Below are 16,971 nucleotides of genomic sequence, written 5' to 3' on the forward strand. Positions count from 1 at the left end.
CTCTTGACCTTGTGATCCGCCCACCTTGGCCTCCCAAAGTGCTGGGATTACAGGCATGAGCCAAAATTTTATTTTCTTTACATTGGTTTAGTTTAGATTAGGTGTTGTGTAGATTTTTTTTTTTTAAATATGGGAAATAATTTTGTATCAGATCACAATATATTTAAATAAAAATACCCTTTAGAGGGTAAATGAGAATTTGTACTCATTGCAACTCTGTTTATTCTATGTTAACTCCTAGGTATTCTAAAATTCAGCTTTTTAAATCAGAACATTCAAGAGCTGGTACATAGGCCGAATTATTTTAGCTCTTGCTAGAATTGTTTTTAGAGCCATGTACTTTGATGCCATGCCATTAGCCATTATTGAGAGTTCTGTGAAGCTCATGTTTTCTGTGATGTTGGAGAATGTATTTTATTGCATCATATAATACGTGCTTTGGGAAGACTCTTGTAAAGAAGTCCTTACCTCCCCCAGTGCCACAAACTGTTACGTTTTTCCAGAGTGTGTGGTTTGTTTCTAAGGAGAACTCTCAGCAATGTACAAGTTACATTTCAGTTGCTCAGAGCCAAAATTGTGATTTACCTCCAGCCTTCCTTTTTAGATGTAGTTTTGGGTCAGATTTTGTCAAATCTGTGTTTCTTTAGAGAGGACATGTGCTAAATCTTTCACAAAGCATCTCAGTATAAATATGGTATTAGTGATTACTTCTATTATTCTGTATGTGCCTTTGGGCTTTTCTGGTTTAGAGTTTGGTTCTATTACAATGATAAGCAGTAGAGAGCCCCACTGCCTTCTAGGTGGTTATGCAGGTCGTTTAAAAGCTGACTGGAGTTGAATGCAAAAAGCATTACAGCATAAAATATATAGAGTTTGTTATGGTTTAGGTAGACAGATATAGGTATTTACCAAAGCATTTAAATTTTTTTATCCTAAGGAGTAGCGAGTGAGAGACTTTGAGTTCATACTTTTATGTACTGCCGTGTTGTTTGAATATACATCGTGAGCATATATTCTGTATATTTTTTGAACAAAGAACACTGCCCCAGCTTATTTGACAGTTTTGCCGTGGCAAGCTCTCACAGGGTGATTCTATTTCTGTGACTAAACCTAGATGACAAATCTGTCAATGAGTTGTTTCCACTGTTTGTGAGGAATAAAATTATAGTGCTTGTTTTTTTTCCTCCCCTTCTCTCTCAGGTCATTTGGATCCAGGATTCCTAGCAAGTGACAAAACATCTGCTGGCAATGCACCACTCAATGAAGAAATTAACATTGCGTCTTCAGATAGTGAAGTAGAGATTGTGGGAGTTCAGGAACATGCAAGGTAGGATACTAATTGGAGTAGTCTGATATTTTAAGTTATAAATTCTGTTTTAACCAGAAAACAAGTTAAAAGAAAATGGTAGACTTTATGGCATAGCTGGCATGAATGAATGACGGGAGCTCTTGGTTTTGTTTGGTTTAAGAAATACTTTTTGTTTAGACATGATATGAGCCTTAGAGTGTGTTATATATTGTCTCATATCAAGGACATTTCAACCATACATGTCTGTGAACTAGAGCTGATGTTTTTTTCTTTTAAGCAAATGTTTAGTTAGCTTGACAGACTTTTCATTTAAGGCAGAAGTATCACTGTACTTTTTTCTCTCACGTTTATACTTTCTTGCCTTTCACTTTACCTGGAAATATACTGGGAGCAAACAGTTGGGAAACATGCATCTGACATCATGCCTTTTTGACTGGTTTCCTAGAGCAACTCTCCTTGTCTTTCGTTAGAAGCAAACTTGCAAGTTATTTTGGTCTGTTTTTACAGAGTGTATTTCCAGTAATGCTCATATAACTAAGGGAGTCTTTTTTCTTAGGATTAAAAAAAACCCCCACAAGACATCAAGTTGGTGTGTAGCATTATAAACGTAATTTATGAAGTTTGGCATTCGTTAAGGTAGGGGTCAGCAAACTGTGGCCCATAGGCCAATTCTGGTCTGCTGCCTGTTTTAGTCTGGGCTGTGAGCTAAGAATGATTTTTACCTTTTTAGGTGGCTGGTGGGAAAAAAAAATCAAATGAAGACTGATACTTTGTGACTTGTGAAAATTACAGGAATTAAAATTTTAGTCTATAAATAAAGTTTTATTTTAACAACCATGCTTGTTCATTTTATATATAATCATTGATGTCTGTTTGTGCACTCCACTGGCAAAGTTGAATCGTTTCAACAAAGATTATATGTCCTCCCCAAAGCCTAAGATACGTACTGTCTGAAAAGTCAATACCTTTGCAGAAAACATTTGCTGACTCCTGCTTTAAGGTATGTTCATAATAATTGGTTCCAGCCCTTTCAGCGATATTCTTCTGAAACATTCTGGAACATCCTTTCCCCACCTCCCCTGCCGCACATGCACACACCCACCCACCCCCCAAAATTTAGACTTTAGAACTTGTGTATTTTGTATAAAGCAAACAACTTTTCTCCCATGCCACAAGAGTGAAGTTGTGATTTTCTGGTAAATAGGTATATAACATAGTGTATTCATTACTTGGCTCTTTGATCTGATTTTACTCTGGTTACCCAGGTAATAAAACACATTTGCCAGCATTTCTTCTGTCTCTTATATAAAAGACAAACTTAAAAGTATAGAGTGGAGATGAAATACAGATACATGTATGTTAAGGGTATCTTTTTCTAGAGAGATCTAAGTATACTTTGAGAGCATTTTTCAGTCAAATAATTGGAACTTTAAGGATGTAGAGTTAATTTGTAGTTTAACATGCCGTCTCCCCAAAAGTGGCCAATTCTGGCTTTTTCAGAACTAGTCTTGTCCTAGCACTTCATCCTCTATTCTGTATTTATACCTTCTGTATTTATTCTGTAAGTATGCCTGTAAGTCTGCTTCATTTTTTCTTTTTCTTTTTCTTTTCTTTTCTTTTTTTTTGAGATGGAGTTTCACTCTTGTTGCCCAGGCTGGAGTGCAATGGCACAATCTTGGCTCACTGCAACCTCCACCTCCCAGGTTCAAGCAATTCTCCTGTCTCAGGCCCCAGAGTAGCTGGGATTACAGGCATGCGCCACCACGCTCCGCTAATTTTGTATTTTTAGTTGAGATGGTGTTTCTCCATGTTGGTCAGGCTGGTCTTGAACTCCTGACCTCAGGTGATCCGCCCACCTTGGCCTTCCAAAGTGCTGGGATCACAGGCATGAGCCACCGCGCTTGGCCTCTTTTTCTTTTTTTTTAATGATTATTCGCCCTATTCCGGTGGGAAATAATTTTTATTTTTCAGTCTTTCCTTTACTCTTTGTTTTCTGCCTTAATTACAAATTTTTTCCTATTAAATTCTCTTCCATTTTTCCATTTTTCTGTTTAGGCTGACTTACCTACCAGATGAGAAAGCTAGAACTACTGATTTCTTCCTTTACATCAGCAAATTTTTGTCTTTGGTTTATTTCACCATTGTTGCTTATGATATAAATTATCCTTTTAAGCCCCATGTCAGGATCTTTCTAGACTATTGTATTTTTAAATTTTAGGGTTCCTACTATGATACCCTGCCCATTGACAGGTCAATGTGGGTGAATTATCTTCAAATGTGCCAGGGACATATTATTCATTCACCAACTTCCTTTTGAGTTACATTTCAAATTTTAATTCATTGTACTTATGTGTTCCTACTTAAATAGGGAAGGAATAGGTAGTAACCTGTATTGTTTATCTAGTCTCTTACTCTGTGCTAAGACATATCACTTGGTCAAGTTCTCTATTAATTTCTAACTCATCTCCCTTTTTATTGTTTCCTTATGCCTAGAAATGTTACAGCATGAACCACACTTATTTTTAGCTTCTTTGTTCAATGTTTCTTCATCATTAAATGTTTATCTTCTTTTTCTAAAAAAAAAAAATATTTTTGTATCTGGAGTTACAATTATCATTATATTTCTATTAAAACCTGGAAATTTAAATTCTCAGTTCTCCCCACCCCTAACACACACAATCCCTATTCTACACTTGAACAAAGTGACTTTGTCTACATTTTAAATAACATTACATTATTTTCAAGGATTTTTTCTTACAGGCTCTGAAGCATAAAGCTGTATTTTATTCTTACTTATTGGGTTGAATCCTGGGAAATTGTATCTTGTAGGTGACATCCATTTTAAAACCTCAGTGGTGGTTAAAATTGTCCGTATAATGGAATGTAGAGTTTACAGATTCTTTGGGGTATTTTTCACTGACTCCTTTACTATTTTGTGAGGTTATCTTTTATATTGATCTTGGGTCTAGGACTGAGTCTTTCTGATGTTTTTTTCCCCCAGCAGCTTCTGTATCAGTAGCCTGATAATCTTTCAAACATTGGGATTAAAAAGCTGAGAAGCAAGTAGGAGAAGAGGCTTTCTTGTTGGTTGCTTCAGAGTTGCCCCTTGGCTGCCTGTATCTCATCTGGAATTTATTTCTTTTACGGGTCTAGGGTTGCAGTTATGAAGTATTGATGTGCTTCTGGCAGGGTTATCACTTGGAAAAAGGTTTTAGGTTTTGATCCACATCTTTTTGTTCTCATTTGATTTGCATGTATAGAGTAGATGTTTTGTTTGGATTTAGTTGTCTTGTTCTTATTTTTTCTTTTCATATTCTACATTGTTGTTGGGTTTTTAAGAGTTTTTAAGAACTCAGATTTGGTCCTTGAGTTGTTCTCTGGAATTGTGGCTGCCCTGACTTGTGTGGGGTGCCATTTTTCCATATTGGAAGCATTTTGTTTGGCCTTTGCACTCAGTAATTCTAGTTGTGATATGCCTCTCCCCCTCCTTTTTTGATAGTTATTTTTCTTTTCTTGCATGCTAATATCTTCTCCTATTCTTTTATTTTAGATTTTGATGTATTCATTTCTCTTTTGTGTATCCTCTAGTCCTAGACTAGAAAGCATGCTTTCTGAGCTAATGGTTGAACGCATATTTTATGATTGCCTTGTATTGCTGTGTTGAACTCCTGGTTACCTAAATGTTATTTCCAGATGTTAATTTTTGGACAGTCCAGTTTCACAGATGCTCTTTGCTAGTGAGATGGAGACTTTCCCAGTATCTCTAGTTCTTATGTGCCCACTTAATTTTGCCAAAACTTTTAATTTACAAACCTCAGGCCAATAATTTTTTTTTTGTCCTTGGTCCTGTTATTTTTTCCTTCTACCGACCTCATTGGTAATTGCTCTAGGAAGAGGAATACATATAGCACAGATCTGTATGTTGTGGAACCGTGTTGGAACAGTTCCTTTTGGTACCTGTTCTGAGGACCTCATTCTAGTCTGTTAATCCTGTGATCATTGGCGTTAATGTTGGGTTATTCCTCAGCAAAGTAATTGGTGTAGGAAGCTGTATTTGAGACTCATTGCTTCATAGGACCAGTTGCTAATTTTTTTTTTTTTTTTTTTTTTGAGATGGAGTCTCGCCCTGTCCTCCAGGCTGGAGTGCAGTGGCACGATTTCGGCTCACTGCAACCTCCGCCTCCTGGGTTCAAGCAATTCTCCTGCCTCAGCCTCCCAAGTAGCTGGGACTATAGGTGCACGCCGCCATGCCTGGCTAATTTTTGTATTTTAGTAGAGATGGGGTTTCACCATGTTGCCCCGGCTGGTCGCGAACTCCTGAGCTCAGACGATCTGCCCGCCTCGGCCTCCCAAAGTGCTGGGATTACAGGCGTGAGCCACCATGCCCAGGCCTGTTGCTAATATTAACTCCAAAAAAACCTAGTGAGACAGATGAGTGTTTCCCTACAATCACAAGGATTCATTTCCTCTTCAGTTAGGAAAAAGAAGTAGAAATGTTATCTAAGAGGTCACCTTCAGGCTGTGTGTAAATGAGAGTAAAATTGATTAATTTTAATGTTGTTTTCTTAGAATGGTAAGCTAACTATATAAAAAGTTGACCGTCAGAGCCTGCTGTGTGTGCGCGCGCACACTTCATTTCCACTGTGCAGCCTTTCTATTGATATTAGCGTATGAAGAACAGGTAATTATTCTATCAAACCATATTATTTATAATTATTTTTTCCTAACATTTTGGGAAGCAAGACCCAAGCATTTTCTTGGTTATAAAATGCAAAGTATGGCTCTAGGTTGTGTTTCATGCCTGTCACCAATTGTATGCAGGTTAAACGCTTTGTGAGAACAAAGCCTGTATCTGCACTAATAGAGATTAGTAATACAATTGATTGGACCAATTAAAAACCAGCTGAGTGTGTTCCTACCTCATGTCTTTCATGATACAGAAAAAGCATATGTGATAATACATGAAACTATTTATTTTTTTATGTTGCGTCACAAAATTTCGAGCCTCTTGCATCCATTATAGGACCACTCCAGAGGCTTAACAACCATTGTGCTCCCTCTTTCTCCTGAATTTTTTTCCCTATCTGGTATAAATTTTTGTGTAATGTATATTCTCTTATAAAATAGTTGAAATATTTCTCTAGCACCCTTCTGTTTACTAGATTGACTGTTTTTTCCCTCTGTAGTTAAAAAAAAATGTGTTAAAAGCCTTGTTCTGTCCTCATCCATCTCCTAACTCCCATTTTATTCAGTGTGTTTGAGATCATTAAAGTAAATAATTTTTGTGAATATTTTATTGGCTAATAACACATACAGATAACTAATAACGTACCTTTTTTGCAAACTGCTTATACCCAAGTAACAAGCACTCAGATCAGAACACAGAAGTCACTCTGAGCTTTCTTTCTTTCTTTCTTTCTTTTTTTTTGAGATAGAGTCTCATTCTGTCACCCAGGCTGGAGTGCAGTGGCACGATCTCGGCTCACTGCAACCTCTGCCTCCTGGGTTCAAGCGATTCTTCTGCCTTAGCCTCCTGAGTAGCTGGGACTACAGGCGCATGCCACCGTGCCTGGCTCATTTTTGTATTTTTAGTAGAGATGGGGTTTCACCGTGTTACCCAGGCTGGTCTTGATCTCCTGACCCCATGATCCGCCTGCCTCAGCCTCCCAAGGTGCTTGGATTACAGGCGTGAGCCACCGCGCCCAGCCACTGTGCACTACTTTCAAATTACAATCTCCCCCTTTTCTTTTCCCTGTAACTACTATCTTGACTTTTATTTTTTTGTTTTTATTTTTTGAGACCAAGGCTCAGCCACCCAGGCTGGAGTGCAGTAGCACGATCTCTGTTCACTGCAGCCTCGACCGCCAAGGCTCAAGCCATCCTCCCACCTCAGCCTTCCGAGTAGCTGGGACTATGGGTGCTCACTACCCCACCCAGCTACTGTGTGTGTGTGTGTGTGTGTGTGTGTGTGTGTGTGTTTGACAGAGATGGGGTTTCACCATGGTGCCCAGGCTGGTGTCGAACTTGTGAGCTCAAGTGATCCTCCCGTCTGTGTGTGTGTGTGTGTGTGTGTGTGTGTGTGTGTGTGTGTGTGACAGAGATGGGGTTTCACCATGCTGCCCAGGCTGGTGTCGAACTTGTGAGCTCAAGTGATCCTCCCGTCTGTGTGTGTGTGTGTGTGTGTGTGTGTGTGTGTGTGTTTGACAGAGATGGGGTTTCACCATGGTGCCCAGGCTGGTGTTGAACTTGTGAGCTCAAGTGATCCTCCCGTCTCACCCTCCCAAAGTGCTGGGATTACAGTCATGATCCACTGTGCCAGCCTATTCTGACTTTTAATGATAGTTTTGCCTGTTTTTGAACAAATCTTAAAGTCACTGTTGAGCTTGGAGGGCATCTTAAAATCTTCCTTAACATTCCTGACAGATGCCTCAGCAATTACTTGAGTACTTAAAAGGCAATTCATTCCATTTCTTAGTGGCTTTGTTCTATAGCAATGATTATCTGAAACTTGCCTTCTAGAAACTGATTCATGGTTCTAAGCATGCTCTCAGTGGTTTGCCTCGAGCATGGAATAGTACCTTTCATGGTGGCTTCCGCCTCACAGTGATTCTCCCTTTGGGAATTCCATGTACAACTATTAATAATTAGAGTTAGGAAAGCTTTTGACCAAAGATAGTATCATCACATTCTCCAGATAATCTAAAATTTTGAAGTAGGAGAAATAGAGAGGGTTAGGGGTTGTTCCATCATCTTAGGCTCTTTGAGGTGCCCAGTGTCCTACTAATAAATTCTCTTCATTGTTTAAAGTAGCCTAAGCTGGTTTTTGGTAACTGGAACCATTTGTAACATAACTTCAGAAGTGATCTATTTTTAGATAGTTGAAGTGCCCTGTCTCCTATTCTCTCTCCTTCAGCCATTCCTCAGTAGGAAATAAGGTCTCTAAACCTCTCACTCTCCTAGTTCTTTTCCTATGCCAGACACTTTCTAAACTCTTCTTTGCCGCTTATTGAATGGCCCTGGGAACCAGGCAGTGCTTCTTTCAGTCAAACATGATGTAGTAACTTCAGGTATAGCCTGAAGAAGGCATTGTTATTCAGTGGAAAATAAACCCTTGAGTGGAGACCTGATTTTACTCCAGTTCTATGCTTAACTTGTTTAAGAGCCTAGGTGGTTGTCTTTTGGCCTAGGTTTTTTCTTCTGTATAATAAACAGATTAGATCAGATTTTTTAAAAAGCCACTGCTTGATGTTACATTGTATGATTACTTAGTGAGCAATACAGATAAACAATTGGGACTATATACTTCTTTTACTTCGGAGATATTTTTAGAAATTCTGCCAAAGATTACATTGACTCTCTTTGCCACTCGTTGCCTGAATTCTTATCAGGTTTCTAGCCAGCTTGACTTCAATTAGTGCTTGTACAGGTGAGCTTTTGAATTGTCAGGTAACTTTATACTTCTAAATTGTTAGTTTGGGTCTATTTTTGTACTCTGATGATTCTTGTTGTGTTTTGCTGCACCCAATTTAATACACACATCTGTAAAGCAACAACATGATATGGAAAGCATTGGACCCAAAATCAGACCTGTCTTCCTTGGCCTATCACTTTCAAGCATTGTGACTGAGCAAATCATGTAACCTGTTTAAGCCTCAGTTTCCCTCTCTGTAGAGTGAGGATAGTAAATTCCATGCTTACCTCATAGGTCTGTCAGAATTGTCCAATGAGATAATATATGTGAAACTGCTTAGTAAAGGTAGTGTTCGGTTGGCCTTCAGTCATCAAAACCATTTCTATAAATGTTGAATGGACTCCTTTGGCTGACATTTTTCCATGACTACATGGTCACTTAATATGAATTTATATAATGGGTTGAACAGATGTGAATTAGACATTGGGCTTTATGTCCCTTATTTTAATGTCCCTATTTATTTCGCTAGCTAATCTTTGAAAAGGTAGTAGCCTCTGGGTTAGTAACTACATAGCCCATCTCTGGACAGATGACGGGCTTCTGGTACTGTAACAAATTTGCGTTCTGCCCTCTGCTCTGGCCCTGAGAGATCTGTTCTTAGGAATTTTTCTTAGTAAGGGAGAAGTTATCAGATTAAGCCTTTGTAGGAGTAGGGCATGTTTGCAGGAGTTTAAGGGTCCTTGGGGCAGTTTTGCAACTGAATCGTGTCCGTTGTTACCCTAATGTTCTTTTGAACCTGGTGGTGTAGGTAGCATTAAACCAAAGCTGAAATTCTCAAGTGGCCCAGCATTATTTGTTGCTTACAGATTGTCAAACAGCTGCTCAGGTGCCACTGTGGTAGTTTAGTGACTAGACTCATGCCACTTGTTACTTCTCACATAAGCTACCTGAGGGCTGGTCAGGAAGTTTAGATGAGAGGACATAGCATTGATCACATGAGTTTCCTGCCTTCCTCTCATTTGAGTCAGAACTTAGTGTTTTGGCCTGGAGGTTCACAATTCTGTCATTTGACTGGACTGTGGAATTCAAACTGTCAGTGTTTCTGAAACAATTTTATTTCAGTGAACTCTTGGTGTGACTTGCTAACAAGGCAGTTCTCTCCCTCCGATAGAACCCTTTTAGTGGATCTAAACTGAAGATTCAGCTGTGTTACTTTCATGGAACCAAACTGTAAGCGATTCTGTTGAATGAACCAAGTGCTTCTGTTGTGACCTTCAGGACAAGGGAAATTGATCCTTTATTCATGATCTATTACTTACAGACTTTTATAAATTTAATCTGTGAAAGGGTATTACTGTCACTGTCTTTGAAGGCATTATTACCAATTATAAAGCTTATTTTAAGAACAAGTTTTAACTATTTTTCTTACTGTTTGATTTGTTCAGACTAAGATTGTTTGGGCATCTTAACTTTGTTCTGGATTTATGTGTTGCCCTATCATGAAGATCCCAGAGGTGTAAATGAGTCCAGAGAAACATCCTGTCACCCATGGTCAGTGACTAATCTAGACACAACTCAGGATTTTCTGGCTGAGATAAGACCCTTGGCCTTTTTAAGGCTAAACTGAGAGAGGGACCAAGTGGGGTGTGGTGGGGTAGGGAGAGAGGGAGACAGACAGAGATGGAGGGAAGGATATTGATTGTGGGTTTTATGAACTTGCATACTAGGTTTATCTTAGTAAAAATGTTGATAAGTACAACTGAGGTCATATTGTTTTCTGTTTTTCCTGTGGTGGAATTAACCAGGCTTTTGTTCTTCATCTCAATTGCAGGTGTGTTCATCCTCGAGGTGGTGTGATTCAGAGTGTTTCTTCATGGAAGCATGGCTCGGGCACGCAGTATGTTAGCACCAGGCAAACACAGTCATGGACTGCTGTGACTCCCCAGCAGACTTGGGCTTCACCAGCAGAAGTTGTTGACCTTACCCTGGATGAGGATAGCAGGCGTAAATACCTACTGTAATACAATGTCACTGTGTTTCCTCTGCACTGTTCCCTTCCACTTCCTCATCTTCTTTGTGACATGGAAGTTCATTGTCATAGCTTCAGCTTCAGAAGCTGTTTGTGGCATTTGTAGGATTCAAACTCATGGAAAATTCCCTCCTCTTCCCCCTTTTTTTTAATTAAAAGAAGTCACTTAGGAAAATAACATCACAGAGAAAAGAATTTCTTCTTTCCCTCAGTAGGAATATAGAATGATGAATTTTATTAGACAACTTTATTTTACTTGGTGACTTTTAATCTTAGGAAACTCTGCCTTCCTTTTAGAATAATATTTTAATTGCCAGGCAAAATGGGTTTCAGTTTTTGAATCTTGTATTTATTTTTCTGTATAATGAAATTAATATCTAGACTTGACCACTATCTGCCCACCCCATTGGCACTCCCATCTTAGGGCATTCGCACACATATCAGTCAGGTCCTTATTGGCACCTAGTAGGGCATGTGTATTTAAAAACTTGTCCTTAAAAATAGAAGACAGAAGTATTAAAATTATATTTTCTTTTATTTTAAGTCTTCTGCCTTCTTTCTTGAGTTTGCTCCTGTTGACTTCCCACAGCACAGATAATTAACATGTCCCTTTGTGTTTATAAATACTACTAAGGTGACCTAGTTGGTCTCCTTGTTGCAATAATTAATAACTCTTTGCAAAATGTCTCCTTTGAGACAGAGGCATTTCAGATAGATACCCACCATGAGGTTTTCTGGGCATCTGAAGGTATTAAGAGTTCAGTGGGAAAAATCTCTCTCCCTCGCCTTTTTTTCTGGTTTAGTCAAATAACGGGTGAACATAGAAACCTGTTGGGAAGAATATGAAAAGTTGTGTGGCCTCTGAGGCTACAGGCACTTGCAAATCTGAGAGGAAAGTGCCGTCTTTCATAGCTGGTCTCTATATAAAGAGTATGTAGCAACAACTGTTTAACATCCGAGATGAAGTGGACCTGATGCTGTATTTGGGTATTTTTCTCCTCTACCTTCTAAAAAAAAATACCATAAGAAGAATCAGAATGTATCATAAGAAATCAGATGCAAAGCATGTTAATGTCATTGGTAAGTTTTACAGAATCTAAAAGGATTAGCAAAGGGTAGTAGGAGCTTCAGGGAATTCAGGAAATGCCAGCATTGGAATTTTGTGGCATTAGTTACTACCTTCTTTCTTATAATATGTTGTAGTTACTAGTGAATTCTTTTAAAAGCAATACCTAGAGTTAGAACACTATGTACTCTGCACAGGGGGAGTGAAGTAATATTGGCTTAGAAGACTTCACCTTTTGTTTTTCATGGTTTTTGTTTGTTTTGTTTTTGTTTTTGTTTCCATTGTTACTGTTGCTATGGCCCTTTGCCTCTCTCTCCAAATCCCCTGGTGGCTCTTCTTATGGTAAGAGTATGAGAATTACCATTTTCAGTTTTCATTCAGCAAACAAATTTACCAAGTGCCTGCTCTGCATAAGGCACTGTGAGGGGTGGGTGCTCTAGGGGCTGCTGAGATGAATGACACACACCGCACATACACATGCATCAGTGTCTGCCTGCCTCCACCTGCCCAGCCTGTTCTTCATCTTCATCTTCATCTTCTTCTTTTTTTTTTTTTTGTAAAGACAAGTTTATTCCTTTACGCTTCTTGTTGCATTAGTTCTCCTGTATGTTCCTTCTTCCACAGGAATGTATTTGTGCATATGTTCTTTGATCTTCTCTGAGAGCATCTCATTTGATCTGGCCTCTGTCCTTCATCAGCTTTTATTTTTTTATTTTTATTTTCTGCTTTTGTTAGATAAGGCTTTTAAGATCATGAACCTCCAGCTTTAGCAACTCATATATCAGTCTCTCACATGGCCACAATTCTAGACAAAAACCAAAGACCCAGAGGCCAGAGCAAAGTAGGACCTTCTGAAGATTCGCTACTGGTGTATCCTTGGACCTTCACATTTTACTTTAGGATTAATTTATTGAATTTTACTGTTACACATAGTTTTTGACTTGAATTAAAATACTAGACAAAGCAGAAATGTACAATTTCTGGTCTGTGTTTTCCAGGAAAATCATAGAGAAGAGAATAGAGTGGATTATGTGACTTGAAGTTTTTGCAGCTTATTTTTTTCCCCCACTGTCAGGGCAGAGGCCCATTTTAATGAATGTTTTTGCATGACCTGTTCTTATGTTAACCACATATTTTTTTCCCCAATTCCACACAGCAGGTGATTTCCCGTGTGACATATTTTCTTCATAGTCCCTAATATAGTCATCCTCTACAGAGTTGGCGTGCTGTGTGCACTGTGGATTAGGAACAGAGTGGAGCTGTAACCAGTCTCTTCTCTGGCCCTTTGCCTTTATGTCAGCTTGCACTTTTGCCTCACTTATTCCTAGTCCAGCTCCCAACTGCCTGACTTAATGGACCAGAACGGAGATTTGGATATTAAGATGCAGAGGGGGAGGGGAAGGGATGGTAGAGATAGACAGCTCTCCCTTACTAGGTTGGGTCATTTCCCCTAATAACTATAGAGAGACTGTGTTTCAACTCTCTTTTCATTGCTGTTTCCAGAAGAGTGGAGAGTGTGGTTTCAGGCAAGGTATTAATGATACAATTCCGTGGTATACAGCTCCTGTGACATTTGAAGTTTCTTTCAAAGGTGTTTTTCTTAATCAAAGTTTTACATTTGGTAGCATGAGTAGTTCTTTATGCTTCACAGGACATTGTCTTCAGAGTAATCTCTCTGCTAAAATGGTACATGTGGGTCACAGATTGGTTTATGCCACTGACTTGGTTAAGTTTCCATCCCCTCCAATTTGTGAAAAACAGAGCAGTGACCTAGCTGTTGCATCATCATGACTGCCATGTAACCTGTAATTGCTGCTCTCTAGTAATTGTCTTTTCATTTTGATGGTAGGGGCCAGACTGAATGAATAATGCATTCTTTTTTATTCAATTTATTTCATTCAGTTTATTCTTGGCAATCAAACATCCCATAAACTTTGCTTTTATTATCAATTATGAATATGAATTGTCTGGTTTACTAATTTAGTCATTTGTTCATCTTTACTTTTAGCAGATTAGCACCATAACTAACTTAAAACTAAGTTTGTTACCTGCTTTTTATACTGTCACAAAGGTTTTTGAAAAAGCTGGGGACACTATTTTGTCTTTTAGTTTTAAACTTTTTTAAGGCAAAGCAAGCTCTCCAATCCCTGTTCTCCAATATGTGTATGATGTGACTTCCATGTAGATATAAAAATGATTGTGCCCTAACCAAACTTCCTCAGATTGTGCACTGTTTGTTTAAAATAATCACGTATTTTAGTCTGATGCTGTTGTATTTTTTCATTTTATTTAAAACACTACTTACTTCTTATTCTCTTAACAAATTTTAAAAGGTAGTGATCTTAAAAAAAAAATCACTGGATAACTAGGAAATATTTTTGTTGTTGTTTTGTTTTTTAAAGAGTACAGAGGCCATTGAAGCCTTTTGCTCCTCTTACCGTGAAAATGAAATGTTAGCCATTGTATGGCTAGGAACCAATGCACTTGGCAGTTAATGGATCTGCTGTTGCTGGAGTGTGAGCGTGGACTTGATGCAGTGACGACAAATCATTGCTTAGAATTAATGTTTTCAAATGTGCAACTCTAGTTTTTAAAACAAAATTTGGTTCTTTACATTCATTATTTTGTTTTTGTTTCCCTTTAGTATTTAATGGTCTTTGGAGAAAAAATAATAAAACAGAGTGTTATATATATATTTTTTGGTGCAAGATAAGATTTTCTGTTTTTTGAAATAAGTCTGTAGCATAAAGGTTAAACTATTTTAAGACAAAATAAAATAGAGTGTATTTAAACAATGATATCTTCTGAGGTTTTTTTTTTTTTTTTTTTTTGTCCCTATCTGCTTCAGTTAATTAGGTGGTACCTGCAGCAGTTTCCAAGTTACCTTTTAAATGTGAAAGTGGATTCTATTTTGTTAACAAGGCTTATCTTTATAAGATGTCTGAGTTTTCAAAGCAAGAGCTGTATCCTTGCAAGGTTACTTGCAAAACTACTCCCAAGAAGTTTTGCAAGTAACCTTGGATAATTGTTGGATCTTGATAAAAATAGCTTTGCATTAGCTTTCCTGTAACCCCTACCTGAGATTTCAAAGAGGGCCAAAGACTTACTGTTCTGGGCACCTTTACTCCTGGCAACAAAACTTCACTGCTGGTTATTACTTTGCAGAGATCAGAGAGTCAAGGTAAGATGCTGCAACGGCATGCACTTTGCATGTGGTTAAACATTGAAGCAGGTATAGGGTGTTTGAAAAATAGACTAAATAATTTTTTCCATAGTTTGGTTCTATTTTCAGATTTTTAATTTGGTTATTAAAATGATAGGAACTACCATATTAACACCTCATGATGTTTGTAGCTTATCTTCACGTAAAGGGGAATGAGGAACCAGGGAGAGTGAAACCTCTTTTTATTAAAACATTCAACTCCTGAATCTCTTAGTTTTCCTCAAGAATTTTTAGTTCTGCTTGTACTGGAAAATGATCTGTTAACAATTAGGAAACACAATATTAACTAGTAGGAAATACCTTCAGATTTTTGAAATTGTTCTTTTATACCACCCCGTATCTGAGACGTAGACATATTAATACCTATAAGAAATCTTTGGCTGGGTGCAGCGGCTCATACGCCTGTAATCCCAGCACTTTGGGAGGCTGAGGTGGGCGCATCATCTGAGGTCAGGAGTTCGACACCAGCCTGGCCAACATGGCGAAACCCTGCCTCTACTAAAAATACAAAAATTAGCTGGGTGTGGTGGCGTGTGCCTGTAATCCCAGCTACTCAGGAGGCTGAAGCAGGAGAATCGCTTAAACCCAGGAGGCAGAGGTTGCAGTGAGCCAAGATTGCGCCAGTGCACTCTAGCCTGGGCGACAAGAGCAAGACTCTGTTTCAAAAAACAAAAAATAAAAATAAAAAAAGGAAAACTCTTCTTTGACTCTAGAAGGAAACTGTTTACCTAGGATCTCACGTTTGAACCCTTTTGCCCTTGGATACTGCTTTTGAAGAAGAAACTAGGCACAAGTAAGTAATATAACCTGTAGCTAGTGCTTTATGTCATTTGGGCTGCTTCTTTCTGTTCTTTTGCAGGCATTTGGCCTTTCCTTCCCTTATTGTTTTGTTTTTCAGAGTAGATACCAACTATTTATAATTATAGTCTAATTAGAAAAATTACAGATAAAGAATCTTTACCAAATATATATGTATCTTTTCAGCTCCATTTTTGCAACCTAAGTAAAGTGAATTTCTTCTAGGTTTTGTTTTAACCACACTTGGAACCAAGTGCTCTATGAAAGAGCGATCCTCCTAGGTCATTGGTAGGCACGATTTTTTTTTTTTTTCCATGATTCCATGATTGAAAGCACTGATTCATAGAATTAGAGAGGTTCTGGCCTATAGTGGAACTTTGGCTGGGAGAATCTGCCTGGAGCAGAAGAAAGCAACAGTAAGTAGTGGTAGGAGCAGTGAGTTCAGAAAAAGATTTAAGTAATGATCATGAGTGTCAGAAATTTGGAAGGAGCACCCATTCACCTGATACTCTCTGTTGGTTTAATTCATTGTACATGTGACATGCCTTCTAGGTGGAGATGGCTTTAGGCAGGGATCCCTCTGTGTGATGAGGATTCCCTGCCAAGCCTTGAGGACCCATTTGGTAGGGTAGTGTGAATGATGAGAGTGAGTGCTGGCAGCGAAGTCAGCCCTCAGAAAGGAAGCGTGGCAGCAGCAGCTGGTATAATCTGCTCATAGACCCTGGCCTGCTGTTGGGAACACACCTTGGTTGTAAATTATATCTGTCTAGCTTCTTACCCTTTAGTGAAGGAAGCTATTTGGTGCCAACTTTTTCTTTTTTATTAGAATTTTTTTTTCCCCATTGGCCTTGCTGAAGCTTTTAGAAGATACCAGCTTTTTCTTTTGTGCTTTGGTAATTGACATCTCAGAGTCACATCTGTTCCCCTTTCATGATTGCTCCATCCTGAGAGTGGAAAGGTAAAGTGTAGTGGACTGTTGAGCCCTCACTTTTGTGACTGATTCTAAAGCAAGCAAATCTGACTTGAGGACGGATCTTGAATTCTGCAGCATGAGAGGGTTAGATTAGAGGCCAGGTGAGTGAGTTTCGGCCTGACCCAGGGAACAGGAGATCCCAGAAAGGCCATGTGACTGCTA

At 38.6% G+C, this 16,971-nt stretch overlaps 1 protein-coding gene across 4 annotated transcripts in view; it reads left to right on the forward strand.

The window, feature by feature from the left end:
- ARK2N (arkadia (RNF111) N-terminal like PKA signaling regulator 2N) overlaps positions 1–14,613 on the forward strand; it is a 93,995-nt gene extending 79,382 nt beyond the window's left edge. For all 4 annotated transcript variants that reach the window (XM_003830192.5, XM_003830191.6, XM_055102492.2 and 1 more), the window contains 2 exons: positions 1,201–1,327; positions 10,552–14,613. In XM_003830192.5, the coding sequence (XP_003830240.1) occupies positions 1,201–1,327; positions 10,552–10,741 (317 nt within the window). In that variant the 3' untranslated portion in view covers positions 10,742–14,613. The remainder of the gene's footprint in view (positions 1–1,200; positions 1,328–10,551) is intronic.
- The last annotated feature ends 2,358 nt before the right edge of the window (positions 14,614–16,971 follow it).

This window comes from Pan paniscus, chromosome 17 (assembly GCF_029289425.2).
Source record: "Pan paniscus chromosome 17, NHGRI_mPanPan1-v2.0_pri, whole genome shotgun sequence".
Classification (NCBI taxonomy): domain Eukaryota; kingdom Metazoa; phylum Chordata; class Mammalia; order Primates; family Hominidae; genus Pan; species Pan paniscus.